Consider the following 15,369-nt stretch of genomic DNA (forward strand, 5'->3'; position numbering starts at 1 on the left):
GATGAGAACCCACTGTTTATTTTGTTTTAAATTTGCGTGATGAGACAATAAAAGACGCAAAGAGGGTGATAACGACCTCCACGAGGCGTTCCACCCATGGGAACGAGGCGATTCATCTTTGAGGTGACGCGACAGCTCCGGTGTGACTTCACGTGTTTCACTCTCTCACACCCTCACTACTGATTCTCCATCTCGCCACCCGACCCCCCCCCCCCCCCCCCCCCCCCCCCCTCCCATATCTGTTGTCTACACCGTCCTGACATGACGGAGCAAGGGAACAAACACGGAAATGGAGTCAAACCGTCCCAAAGTGTGGATGACAAGCATTAGATATGCACACTGTGCCTGCTGTCGTATGGCCGCAATGATTGAGTGCTACATGATGAGAGGTCCACACGGTTGCTGTAGTGGTGAGCAACTACGGATGTCCCGATACATCTTTTTCACTTCCGATACAATACCGATATTGCAGCCTTGAGTATTGGTCGATATCGATATCGATCCGGTACCAGCATGAATCATACATACTTTACTTACTTATTTTATAGTGTGGAATGTTAAAATCGGCTTGATCAAGTGATATTATACTTAAACAGAGAACACTAGTCATCAACAGTAGGTATGAGAAAAACTGAAGAAAACTAAAGAAAAATGTTTAGTTAAGTCCATCCAAACTGTAGACAGTAAAAACCTTGCATATAAAATACAAATGAAAGTTAAATGTATTGTCAGAAAAGTCTCCAAACTGTATTTGTGGCAGTGTGAAGGCTTGGATGCAGCATTAATGCATCTGTGAAAAGGAAATGAAATGAGATGAAACTGCTCACACGTCTGCGGAGACTGACATTATTATATGAGCGGCACTCAATGTTTCTTAAGTGTCGTCGTCTTTTTTGGTTAAACTGTAAAAAATGCACGAGGGCACGAGGGCGACATCACGCACATCAATCTTACGCTTCTGCCTCTGACTGACAGTCGCAAGCGGTGCCATGCAAATGGATTCATGTAGAACAGAATGTCAGTTCCCCAAATGTCAGCACTGAATGTATTAGAAGCAGAGATTACATCACAGAGACGCAAAAAAAAAGACTTGACTAATTAAAGCAAAAGAATCTTTATATCTATGTTTAAAAATCTCAATTATAATAGAAACAAACTGCAGCGGCTTCAGACACAGTCTGCCATGTCCCTGGTGTTTAAGCAGCCACACACTGAAAAGAAGAAGAAGGTCATCACACTGAGCATCATCACCTCTAATAACACAGATCTCACACCGCTCACACCCCCGGTGTGAACACACTGGTCCTCACTGTGGCTCCTGTAAAGCATCCGCCATCTCATCATCAGCTCATGGTGCAACAACCCGGTCAGATTAGCACTGATAGCATCGCTGAGCACAGACGGCAGACAATAGCCATTCTCTCCCTGAGCCCGTGTGTGTGTGTGTGTGTGTGTGTGTGTGTGTGTGTGTGTCCCACAATGACGCAGGAACACTTCACATGACTCTCACCAGGTCTCAATATGGAAATTGACTTTTGATTAAGGCACAAAGCAGACACAGTCCTGCAGCACATGACTTCCTTTTCTGCTTTAACACCTTGGGCAGAAGTGAGAAATTCTAGTCATACTAGTTACCATATAACCAATGATTGCTCTGGGTGACACTGCTACCATAAAGATCAATAAAAAGGAGGTCAAATTCATTAGACTGGGTAACAGCACAGTATTGGGAAGATGAAAACTCACCTTCATCTTATGATAGATTGATGAACTAGCTTCATGCACACCAAATTAAAAGGTAATATATAACCAAAGGGGCCAGAGTGGTGAGTTTGGTCATTTTCTATCGTCCAAACACATCATTTGAACCTTTAATTGAGCGCATTTTCAATCTATTACGTTTAACTTCCATCTTTTACATAAGGTCTGTAATTTATACTGATTATACATGTATTGGAAGTGTCCTCTTCTGTTTCTCTTAATGTAATATAGTTCATTTTTGGGGGGAAAAAAAGAAAAAAAAGAAAAAAAAAACCGTAATGCAGTCTTGGATGAAAACAGGTCCCTGCATGCATCTATCGGTTCTCCTCTCGGCCGCTGCAGTTCGTATCGCACACAAAAATTCACTTCCATGACCTGAGCAGAGTTTGACTCGAGTCAATAGCTCCGCAGACTGCTTCTCCGACGAAACCGCGGCGGGCAGGTGAAATGGTGCGTCAGAAACAAAGCAGAGGGTGAAATCTGAAGCGACAGAGGGACGGGGACGGCTGATATCTGCCACTCAGGCGTATAGAAATAAATGCACGTATCTTTATTCCTCACTCTATTCTCCAAAAACTGCAGGAGCAAGATGCCTGCACATGCTGACATGCAGCAGGCACACACAGAGCAGAGCATCTCCCCCCCTCTGTGCTGCTGATGGACTGATCGGGCCTTCTCATTATCACTTACTGGAGGAGGAAACCCTGCCAAGACGTCCTGATTGAACTCCAATCACCAGCGAGCTGGGAGGTCCTGATTCTGAGTCAGTGCATGAACTTCCCCTGACACTTGTCCGTGTGACAGCACTGACTCGCTGCCATTGAATTTAAACTTTTTGCAACTACGTCGAGATTAAATAGCTGGGTTACAAAACGGGACGCGGGGATTTCAGGAAATGTGTGTATGTTTGAGTGAGTGTGTGTTTGGGTCTGCCTGCATGCATGTGTGTGTGTGTGTGTGTATGTTGTTTTGCATATTGTTTTGCTGATGCAGGCAAATGCAGGCGCTGCATCTTCACTCAACTCTAACAGCCTTGAGCTAGAAAGAGGCAAAACCCAAAACGGAAAGAAATTAAAGAGTAAGCAGAATCCTGAAATAAATATGGGCACAAACAAACACGCACATGCATGCATGCATGCATGTATGTATGCACGCGCACACACACACACACACACACTGCTGCAATCTATCCTTCTTAAAACTCATTTTCCACTTTCGAAATTTGATTTACTCACACACAGCGTCAGACTTCACAGCCGAATGACCCATGAGCTTCACATCAACACATCAACACACACACAGGCGCACATCCTGTCGCCGAGATGCAGCGCTCCTGACTCCGAGTCACGTCGCCCGAATCCGTAACAGGCAAAAGACCTCCATTAAACAACCTTGGAGTGACACAGCATCCGCCAAGAAGCCCGGGCCGTGCGTCACGCTGAGCTCCACACACTCCATCACGGCGAGCGCTGTCGACGCTCCGCAAACACGGAGGGAGCGTGACACCACGTCACACCACAAATGTTCTGTAAGACGCGGTCGGTCCAACATCACTGGGACAACAAAAGTCAATGTTTTGGATGTTTAACGGATGTTTAAGTGTTGTGTATTTGGTCGTCGGGTAGATAGATTCTTATCAGAGAGAAAAAAAAAGTGGGTTATTCTCTTTGGTATATATTACATGCCTAATATTGTAGTTAAATAGACTGTGGGGGAAAAAAAAAGGGAATCAATACTGTATGTTTTTGTGTCCAGCGAGTTGACTGATTAGTCATTGTGCTAATCCGTGCTCTGAGGCGCTCTGTTGTGAGACAGCAGGCTGTGCCGCGTCCAATCTCGGGCGCCGCAGCGATAATGATAAGAGTAAAACGAGGCTCAGGGGCGAGCCGCTCTTTCATGTTTGTCACCAGGAATTTCACGCCGTTATCAAATTGTGTGTTTCTAAAGTAAGAGAAGGGGAAAAAAACAACTTGAACTTCATACCTTACGTAATGAAGTTAAACTGGTTTTCCTCTATGTTTCATTTCTAACCGTTATCACTTTAATCTGCACTAAAAAACACACTTTTAAACACCAGAAATATTGCGTAACAAGGCTCTTGTTGCATTAGCACTTTGAAGTACTTGAAAATAATAAAAAATTGTGGAGTGCAATATGCAAAATCAAAAGACACTTATCCGATAATTACAAAATGGGTGGAAAAACAGCAATATGATGAAATGCTGCCGTGCTGCAGGAATTCAACAGCCCCCAAAGAAAGTGCTACTCAGGTTTTTTTTGACAGGCTCTGGTTCTAATTTTCCTCCAGAAAATGACGGTTAAGTTGCAAAATTCTCTATCGCTCTATCGTGCAGCTCCATTACGTACGAGTACTTGCAAAAACGGAGGCAGATCAGAATCCACAACAAAGAGACAATACGTTCCAGTAGCAGGATAAGGGAGGTCAAAAGAAGGTGGATAGCGGGAGGCAGAGTGATACAATCACACAGGTCGTTCGCAGACTCAAGGGGGAGTAGATGGGGACCTGAGTGAACTCCTCATTTCAGCAGGGCTCTATATAGTGTGACGGCTCCAAATGAAACTCCCCGATCATGCGAGAGCGCTCTATTAATTTGTGGCTTAGGCTGCCTCCTTGGGGAAAGAGCTGCCAGAGTCAGTATTGCATCCCCTTTCGCAGCTTTCGGCACGGATTCTTGTTGCCTTTGCAATGTTTTCTCCACGTACGCGGCTGTGTGGCTTTCACCTCAAGTGCCGAGGCGATCTATCATTTCTTTGGTCGCTCCCAAACATCACAGGGAGGACGAAGAGCAGCGTGAAATAAAAGTAATCTCGGTTCTTGGAGCAACAAGGTATTAGCTCGATGGAAAACCCTCTACTCCAACAACTTCTGTCAGACATTTCATCAGAGTTTTTTTTTCTTTTACAAAGTTCTTCTACAACCACAAAATGAATTGAAGCAACCAGTTTTGAGTTGGTTAATTGTAATTGTACATGAGCGTAACACGATAAAAAAAAAACGGTTAACTCTTGTGTCTTGGCACAATTGCGCTTTCCATCGAGAACCTGCCGGCAACAGAGGCATGTGTGAGATCACAAGGCTCTCGCAAGACTCGAGCCCTGGAGGATATACATTCACATGAAAGGACGGCCAACGCTGGCACTCTTCCCACCAGACCCTCTTCATTTGCTTCCTCCAACATCAGTCTTCAACTCCCCTTTCCAAATTAACGCGGCCCAATTAGTGGCAAACAAGAGTCAGCTCTCGATAAACTTGACAAATTCTTTCATAAGATGTAGGGAGCAAGTAAAAATAGCTCCGTTTCAGCCTTCCCGAGCAACCGCTAATGAAAACCGGGGGAAGAAATGTGAGCTCTCGTAGGTAGCGCAGTTAAGTCTATCCAAAAATATCCCGATCCCTCATCCCCTCATCGGGGATCTGCTGATTTCAAAGACAAAGAAAGACCCGACACATATGGAGACTTGTTTTACCAGGAGAGCCAGGATGTCAGTAAACACACAAATTAATCCAAGTAAAGAAAGCACAGGTTCTTTAATTACTGAGAAGTGTCTTGTCTATTCCCAGGGAGGCGCGCGTCCTTGGGAACTCGTCGGATGGTGGGCGGAAAGAGAGCAATCCCAGAGTACATTGGGAGTAGGCCCACGAGGAGTGATGTGAAGTTGTGCGGATATACAAAGTAATTAAACACACGCCTACAGCTTGCTTGGTGTACCTTGTGAGTGCTTGCGGGGCGATAATTATGACTTTGAGAGACAATAACATGCTTGACGGAACAACCCTGAAAACGTTAAGACTTGGCACAGAAGAGAGTCATGTAACATTAAATCTATAGGTGTTAATAATTATATTGAGCAGCAAAACAATCATTAACTTCCCGAGCAAATAAAATTAGGCTCGGGCGCCGCTTGGAAAGCTTCCCACGTAGGGGCAGAACGGGATATCTTTCCCCCAACAGACGCGAGTGTGGGCGTACCAAGAAACAAGCGCGAGCACATGAAAAGAACAATAAATGCAGGGGGTGGGGGGTGGGGGAGAAGGAAGTGAAATGACAAGAGATAGAAACAAAAATAAGCTGGCCCACATGGCATTAGGAGATTCCCTTTGAAGATTGTCTGGCATGGAGAGGCAATCAAGAGAGCAGAGACTGTTTGGCCTCACTGCGAGCCATTCTGCTGCACTGCAACTACATCTCAAGTGTCCCTCCTCCTCCTCCTCCTCCTCCTCATCCTCCTCTCGCTCCCCTTTCTCTCTCATCTATCGCTCACTCTCTCTCATCTATTCCTCATCAAGCGCTGCCTCCCATAAATAAGGATACTGGCCACCAGGCAAGAAATCGGAGAGGATTGATCCCTTTTCAAGATGGTGTGTGCATCACTTCCAAGCAGACCCAATTCCACAAGGACACTGGGCAACCTGAAGTCATTTCAATGCCGTGAAGCGAGAGAGGGGTTAAACCCGAGTGTGGCTTCATCATTTCACACACCTATTTCAGCCACTGTTTACAAGAAGCATTGTGAGGCGTGATTGGCAGCTCAACTGATCTCCTTAGGCGGGTCAGCGATGGGACCACACACTATTCACTTGAGAGTCCATCAATCATAATTTGGCTTAATTAACCAGCAAGACTGACAAGCTAAGGGACCGCCGTGTGCATGGAGGGAGGGACAGACCAGTGGGTACAAAGAAATGTGATGGATACCGCACAATACAAGGGAGCGGATAATTTAATAACAGAATGCCCAAAGGAAAATTTCAAGACTTGCAAGGTCAGCAGAGTAAGGAGAGGTACCTGATGCCAGCCAACAGACGGATCTGTTCACAACATACCCACCACTCTATTATGTTCAGACCATATCCACTGATTGCTGTAATACTATTACCTAATGTTCAATATGCTTATGACGGGGCCACGCGGTCGGTGTAGTGGTTAGCACACCCGGGTTTGAACCCCGGTTGGAACAAGGGCCTTTTCTGCATGGAGTCTGCAGTCCGGGTTCTCCAAAAACATGCAGTATGGGGATTAGGTAAATTGGACTGCAGGTTGACCGTAGGATGAACCCCGCCTACCTGCTTATGGCGAGTTTCCACTGTGTGGAAGGTTCGGTTCAGTACGTATTTTTTTTTAGCGTTTCCATTTGGAATAGTACCAAAATAACCAGCCCCAACCGGTCCATTTTTCCGTACCCTTGCCTTGGGTTACTAGTGTAATGATACAGTGTGGTACGGATGGACCTAGACCCACAAATGTCAGCTGATTGGGTGACAGGAGAGCGTCTGTCGGCCAATCCGTACCATTCTGTACCAAACTGAACTGTATCATGATGGAAACGCAGCTTCAGTGTATAACAACAAAGGAAGCATCTTGAAAGAGGTGCAGTGAGTCACTGCTGTCTCATTTGAAGTCATCTCCATGATTAAAGGAAGAGGCAAATAGTGCTGGGAAAAATGTATGAAAATCAATATGGTTAAGATAATCCTCAGAACCTTAAAAAAAAGTGAAAAATCTGCTTGCTGTGTAGACATGTTGTTATAAAAATAAGACGATAACGTTTACAATTCCAGTTCTCCATGTGCACAGGGGCCGTGCTCATGATATGATTGAAAGCTCAAGTACTGCTGCTAAATGGACCTTGTAATGCTGCTTTGTCAGCTTCTTCTCTCACTCTTGATCTTTAAGCCTGTGAAGACAAGAGTCCTTGAAGTGCTCATAAAAGGAAACTCTGACAACACCAACATTTCCATGACAACGGGGCACATTTTTTAATCTGATGTCGAAGATTGTTTTGATGCCTTCAAAAAACACCAGAGGCATCACAAAACCAGCACCACAATTAAAGTGACTTTTTTACTAAGAAATAAACTTTATAAATAACAGAAACTCAGGCTGAAGAGGGAGTGATCAGAGCTTTTTCCACTTGAAACTCCTACTCTAAATAACATTGCCCATCGTTAAAACCTGACCAAGTCTAAGAATCAGTGGCTTCCAGTTCAAGGGGGGAAATAAAGAAGTCATTTTCATCTTTTATTCATAAAGACATTTAGGATTTTAAGTGGTAATGTTTCCGTATCATCGTGTGGACAGGTGTTTCCAAAAGCCTTCATCGTTCCCTTTATAACGTCTGCTTTAACTAGCCCCGCTGCGATTAGCATTAGCCTCATTCTCAAACAGTCACACTGATGAACTATGGAGACATCCAAGCCGCCTCTGTGGACTCAACTGACACACAGCAAACATCCCCGGGGGAATAAGCTGAGAAAAAACATTCTTCGGCTGTCAATGGACGGCTCCTCTTCATTATTACCTCGGTGTGGGTCGCGCCGCTCGGCACATTCAGCTGTCCGTTAATCTGTCATCCAGCCAACCCCTCCTGTCATCTGTCCGTGTCAATCTCGGTGCCTTCTGAGCGAGAAAATTTCATCCGTCACTGTCTTGGCAGGCGCCCAACACTTCACCTGCAGTATTGGTTTATTGCTTTCCCATGAAGAACACATTACAATAAGTTTCAGTAAACTCCAGCCAGCCTTGTACGTCTTGCTGAAAGGACTATGCACGAGTTTCTGTCATATCGAGTATTGTTTGCCGCTTGTAAAGCTGAGTTTTAAAATCATTACAACACCGAATATACTGGCGTTAGTACTGGACTTTGTAAATACGTTAACTGAGTATTTTAAGATACAGAGAGTGAATGATTGCTGTAATGAGCTTGACTCAAAAAAGATAAATAAACCAATCCAAATTATGTTGAAAATGACAACTCAATCACACAATATTGTTAGTTTTAATCAAAATACATTGAAATACTCGATAATATGGTCACATTTCTCACTAAAATGATGAAGTGCTGCAACTGCAACCATGTAATGTCTCTATGCATATGTGATGTCATGGAAAAAAACGTCTTCTCCAATTTATACTTCTTGTAAAATGTAAAAATCGACTCTCTCTCTGAAGTGAACTCCCAAGGCTCTGCTGTTCTTATTAATATGGTCTAAGTAGGTCACTCAAATAAATGCAGAGTGGTGGTTGAGGCTCTTCCGCCACTTCTCCGACCAATCCCTCTGTTCTTCGTTTAATCACGCCTGTCAGTGCCCGACCCTGGCAGTAAGCTCCTGGCCTGCAGTGCATCGTCCCGTGAGGGGGGGATGAGCTTTGGAGGTGAGGGCTGTGAAGGATGTATGTGAATGTATAAGCTACAAAAGCGAAAAGAGGAGGAAGACAATGCAACCGCTTCCCTCCCATCCATCTGTCAGTCAGCCCCCGTGTGCCCACAGACTCCGTTGTCACCCAGACATCCTGGCTCTGCCTATTAGCCTCGTTAGACTGGCATTTAGACTGGCAGGACACACGAGAGCACGAGCCAAAGGGTCCCCGTCTTGGCGAGCACCGAACACCCATAAAACAGTAGAGAAGGGCCCACAGGAGCGCATGGCAACGTGCAGCATCTGCCTCCTCCAATCACGTCGCTGATTTGATTCCATCTCGACAGGATTCAATTACATTGTATTAATTTTGGGGACAGTGCAACTCTGCAGAATTTGATTCAATCCCCGGCAACGCAATTTAACTGGACGCAATCAGATTCACTTGAAAGTGAATGAATTTTTAAACATTATCTCATCCTCTCCTTCTCCCTCTGTATCAATCTCCTATGTTGCTTTACTCCGCCATTCCCAGTTCATCCCTTTTGTGTGATTCAGAGGATAGACTATAATGAGCGATTGCCAAACTCGTCCTACAAGGGATCCCCGGCTGCTTAGAGTATCTACATTTTCTTGGCTTGTGCTTGGGCTCGACTCCCCGAGGAGAACATTAGTCACTTCCATGATAATAATGGGCAATTTGAGTGAAAACAGACCTGAGTTGGCAGAGAGCATCATTGAACATGCTGCTGTTTCTGCTCCACGCATTACAAATAAGATTTTTTTTAAATATGCCCAATATTCTCCTACTGGAGAGTAGTATACTGAGGAGCATTTTTGTTCTGCATTACTTGAATGATGTCATCAGGTCACGCTGCATATATCTGCATGTGTCTGGTTGAGAGCTGTTACTTTTATCCAAACTATCACTCGAAGGTGGGGGGAATTCAAACCTACAGCTTAGACGCACATCACACTGTCTGGGGTAATTACCACATGGTCCACTAGAGGGTGCAGCGAGCACAGCTTTACCTAAGATCCACTTTGAATGAGTCAGCGCGTTTGAATCGAGCTGCGGCCGTAGTCCGACTAAGACAGTCGATCGGACAACTTGTCTGACTCCGCCTCCGTAGGCGGCGCTGTATCTCTCTATAAGCTAATGTGTATTAAATCAGTTTTGCCACAGAACATGAACTGCAAATTCGGCGTTAACGTGTTTACATGACATTAAGAAAACTAATGTATTGTCTTAGTCTGACTAAAATCAGACTTTTAGCACACATGTATAAACGTGAGTTGTGTTATGTTCTCAGAACTGGGGTTAACTTCTTAAGCAATTTTTTGGGCAGCAGTCACAACACCACAGCATCTGAAAAGTGTTGTGTGGCAGTATTTCGCATTCGACACCACAGGCGAGAACATATGGAACAAATCCTCTCACCCGACTGTTAGCTTTAGCCGTTAGTTCCACCTGAGTGAAGCGGCAGAGGGAGGCATCAGAGACATAAGAGACGTAAGTGGTGACCAACCTCTCGTGACTAACAGTAAGTGTGATAAAACTAATGTTGTCATATTTGCGTAAGCGAGCGGTGAATATCTGGATGTCTTTGAAGGAGTAGCACGTCATGTAATATTAGTTCAAACTTCATTTTTGGAAGAAAAAAAAAAGATATCTCTAGTCTCTTTATCCTTGATACTAAAGGTTTTAGCTGAGCTGAGCAATCCACATTCCAAGCCTGAACTCTAAGCTTATAAATGATGGAGCAACATATAGTAGGATAAGGAGACATACAGTAAAAATCACCCATTGTGGTTCTTTTGTGTCTTTGTCTCACTGGAGTCCCTTTGTGTCCCTGTAGTCAATTAGAGTTCCTTTGAGTTGTGGTTGTTTTGGGTATCTGTGCTGCCTCAGCTGTTTCTGATCATTTCACAAAGAATTCTAACAGTGACTTTGATTGATGGCCTGACACCTCGTCAGCCGTGACCCTCTGACTGGCAGCTTGTTCAGTAATCCATCCCTGTTTATGGGTAGATGAAGTTGTTTAGTACAAAAGGTATAACTGTTGAAACCAGGCGCCTCAGTAACATCTCTGTTTGCGCAGTCTTCTCTTTAATAATTGAATAGTCCCACAGTCTTCAGATTCAGACACAGTCTGAAACGTACGCAGGTGGGATTTTTTGGAAAAATTGCCAATGTCATATCTCAAAACAACTCCGTATCCGCGCGGTTGTATTCCTGTCATTTCACGCTTCGCTTGCTAACAACGAGCCCTGCAGCACAGATGTTTGCCAGGCCTTTCCTCACATATCCAGGTGTTTAGGAAACACCGCTCTTACCCCTTACGCTGGCCTTACATGTGCACAAATCCAGCACGGTGTGACTGGAACCCGGCGGATTGAGTGCTAAAGGGCACGTGTGAGGAATCAAAAACTCGCAGGCAAATAAATAGCATATTCATAACACCGAGATTGCCCTTTGTACAATTCACAGGCCTGCTGACTCTAGCCGTTCCTTAAATTGATTTCTCATAGCTGCTGCCTCGAGGGGGCGATTCCATTTTCATATATACACTGGCTCTCTATAAGTGCGCGCTCTGTCCAAGTCTATTAATCAAATAATGCAATCAATTTCACCTTGCAGGACTCAGACACAGGCCATTTCTTTTGCGAACAGCTTTGCGTGTCTTTAATGGGAGTTTGTGATTGGTGTTGCATGCTCTTAGGAAACTGTGTGCAGCATTGTTGCAGCGGTGATTGGAAAATATGGGCAAACTTGAAGGAAAACCTGAGACTCTTGCTCAACATTCATACATATTTAACGGACGACTCCTTTAAATAGTTTGCGGCTGAGGGCCGTGTACATGCGTGTGCCTGTGTCTCCGCTTATGCTTACACATCTGAGCGTGCACATAAACCAGAGCTACGGGATGTAAGCAAACCTCAAACACATGCTTAAGCCTGGCTCAGGGTGCAATGAGAGACACTTAAGCACAGGGGCATAAATCTTTTAAACTCGGAGCCGCTGACATTTCCCCCCCAGGAGATACAGAAATCTTAATTACGCCACTTAACATCACATCGGCGTAGTCCCGGGTGAACCCGAGCAAGCATATAATTCATTGTACCAGGCGTCGGTAAAAAGCCAAATACATAAACCTTCAAGGATGCATACTCAAGTGCAGGGGAGACGGCGAGCAGGGACTTCAGAGGCAAATGTTTTCCTCCAGGAGCCAGAGGGGGTAGAACGGAGGATATCTGCACAGTTACTGGGTTGGGAGGTGAAGGCCCCTCGCTGACTCATGTCAGGCAAGATAGATAAACAAATAAGCCGTTGTCATTTGTGCCCCAGAACCACACCGCGAGAAAACACTGAAAATAAGTGTCTTTGTTAAGCAATAGGAAGAAAACCTTCATCTTGGAACGAGCCTTATTATTCACGTTACAGTGCTTTCCTTGCGTTATCGCCTGGGTCACTTTGTGTGGACCTTGCCATCGCGAAAACTTGATAGGAATGGAAATGAGTTCGTGGGATGATGTAATGCGACTGCAACAAAGGGAAATGACTATTCCAGTTTAGGCCAATACGAACAGCAGCATCTTTCCCTGTGTTTTACACCAGTGGGACTTAAATTCCCAGGGGCCCTGAATCTATCGTCCTCATACGGTGTAAATATGAACTGCCAAGAGGCTATCATATGAAAACTGATGATTACTATCAAACTATATATGTGTCTCTTGAGGAAGAAATTGCAGTTTAAAATAAGGCAAATTATTCTGTTTTCATTGTCCCATGCTAGTTTGAAAAGGTGTCATAGATACAGTACACGCAGGAAAGAACTCATGTTTAACTGTAGTAGCAGCTGATATTTTTATGTTGTCCATCTTTTCTAACACAATAACATACCAAACTGAGCCTTCACTTAAAGCTACAGCGCCCGACTTAAATATAAACAAATGTCTGTTAAGCTTCAACCACTGTCAGTTAAGTCATTACATTAAGTCTCTGAGCTCCACATGACTCCCTCAGTGACTGCAGGTTAAAGTATGAATGAAAACACGAAAAGTCGTGCCTACAAGGGTGAATTACTGCTCAAAAAATGCTGTTGTTTGACAGGATTAGAGCTGGAACAATTACTTAATCGAAATCATGATTTCCAGGATAATCCAGGAACAACCAAGAAAATAAACAATTATGACATTAATTGACATTAGTTGCAGATCTAGATATAGAAAAACACTTGTTGCTTTACTCGGTCCCTGCACTGCTGCTGTATTCACACAAACAGCACCCTCAGTCAGGTCTGATAGTACTGCCTGACACTAATTTAATCTGTACGACACAATTCCGTCACTAAATATCTCATTATGACAGGACAGATCCCGATATATATCCTCATCTTCGTCTTAGAAACATTAAAATACATTAACGATGACACATGGAGCTGATGTTAAAACCCCTCTCAGACTGAGGTCATGTGCAGCACACACTGAACTACAGTCAAAACGGATCTAACGGATCCACAGCCTCTCCATTTAGGCCCATATGGGAGCCTTTGAACGCTCCTCAAGGAGCTCACCGCCCCCTGGAGACCCACTAGAGTGAAGGACTTCACGGCAGCAGTGTGGAGTGAGAATGAGATGCAACATGGTTTTAACGACCAGTGAGAGAGAGGCTGCAAAACTCTGGGTAGCACTTAGCAGCGCTCTACCCCCACCTGCCGTTGTGCGCCTGGAACCCAATGAATCAACGCTGCAAGAAGGAAAAAAAAAAAAGAAGAATCCATCCTATGACTCTCTCCTTCTGGTTTTATTTTAGCCTTGAGATTCGTTTTTGTGTAAAAAATGTTTTATTATGCGTCCTTTACTGGGTGTAAATTCAATCATTTAATCGCATGGGTCTGTAAAGATTCCTTGGAGCAGCGGGGAGGACGAAAACACAGGAGTTGAGCATTTTACGCACGGCTCCATCCCGACGCGCGCACGTTACGCACAAACGCATTCAGTCGGTGTTTTTTTTAATTTAAAGCAGTGGTCAGTCGTCATGACATGTCCTCGCCGCCGTCCCCAAACACCAAACACACACGGGCGCGCGCACAAGACGACCACAGCGTCTCGGAATCAGGTGCGCCGCGCACGTGAAAAAAATACCTCATGAACGGCGAAGTGTCACGGATGTAGAATCTATGTTTCCAAACTTTCCCAAATCATCACCACCACCACCCCCGAGGAGCCTGATCTCTCCATGCATGCACGCCCTCGTGGAAGGCGCGTCACTGTGCACATCTCCAATCTACAAGATGTTTCTCTCCCTCTCTCCTCTCCACACAGCGAGGCTGCAGAGTGGCTGCAAACAAGACAGGTGGTGGAATAAGCAGACACGATCAAGATCGTGCGGCTGAAAAACCACGTCTGTGTAAGTTGGGGCATAATGTCGATTTATTTATGTGTATGTCACCACAGTAGGATGGAGATCCAAGCGAAAAATACGCACAACGCAGCGTTCAAAAGGCTGTTCCCAAAGATAAGAGATTAAAAAAAATACAGCATAAAAAGTGTAACATGATGGAGAGAACACCTAATGTCCAGATACCAGCAGCTCACACACACTGAGAGCACGGATCCCACCATAATCCCCTCTTTTTTAGTAAAGAAAGCATTGTGGTCCCTGCAGGACGTGCTTCAATTACAAAACAACGTCCAGTTAAACAATCCAGCCCTCTCTCTCTCTCTCTCTCTCCCTCACTCTCTCATTCCCACTTTGACTCAGCCTCTCTCTCTCAGCCCTCTCTCTCTCTCTCTGCTGCAGACCGTGATGGCAAAAAAAAAAGCAGCTCAACTTGTCCACAAAAGTCACCAAGCGCAGCGGCTTTGGGGAAAACTCGCGCACACGCATCCTTACCTTGACCGCCGCAGACGAGCACCCCGAGGAGATGGACGAGTTTGAGCATCATTGTCGGGCACGCTGCTCCGGGTCTGCCGGACGCTGCTGTCAGCTACTGCTGTGGAAAACGACGAGGACTACACACTCGCTCGGCTCCGTTCATCCGCCGTCTCGGGCTCCGCTGGCGACTGCTCTCACTGCCTCGGCTCCTTCCCCTTTCCCTCCCTTCCTTTACGCGCGCGCCCGCTCGCTTGCTCGTTCACAGTGGCTGCTCTGCGCTGAGCTGACTGCCTCTCTCTCTCCCCCATCTCTTTCTCTCTTCCTCTCAGCATCACTTCTCCCTCCATCCTCGCCACTAGAAGACAAACAAAAGGCAAATCAATCCAAACAAGTTCATACAGTGCATTATTATTATTTTTCTTGTTCGGCTGTTGGAACAACTTTCCATGTTTCTATCTTCTTAATAGCTCCAGTGGCCTTAAAATGAGCCTTTTATTTGCTTCATGGATCCAGCACTGACATGTTTCTACAGGAGCCCAAACAGACAAATGTACACTTTTGACGACAC

General features: G+C 45.1%; 1 protein-coding gene across 6 annotated transcripts in view; it reads right to left on the reverse strand.

The window, feature by feature from the left end:
- The window catches only part of LOC131446911 (neural cell adhesion molecule 2-like), a 254,209-nt gene extending 239,055 nt beyond the window's left edge, over positions 1-15,154 (reverse strand). The window contains exon 1 of one of the 6 annotated variants that reach the window (XM_058618313.1): positions 14,820-15,154. In XM_058618313.1, the coding sequence (XP_058474296.1) occupies positions 14,820-14,871 (52 nt within the window). In that variant the 5' untranslated portion in view covers positions 14,872-15,154. The remainder of the gene's footprint in view (positions 1-14,819) is intronic. The other 5 variants (XM_058618320.1, XM_058618296.1, XM_058618306.1 and 2 more) reach the window with 5 other exon arrangements.
- Between the last annotated feature and the right edge of the window lie 215 nt (positions 15,155-15,369).

Source organism: Solea solea, chromosome 2 (assembly GCF_958295425.1).
Source record: "Solea solea chromosome 2, fSolSol10.1, whole genome shotgun sequence".
NCBI classification, from domain to species: Eukaryota; Metazoa; Chordata; class Actinopteri; order Pleuronectiformes; family Soleidae; genus Solea; species Solea solea.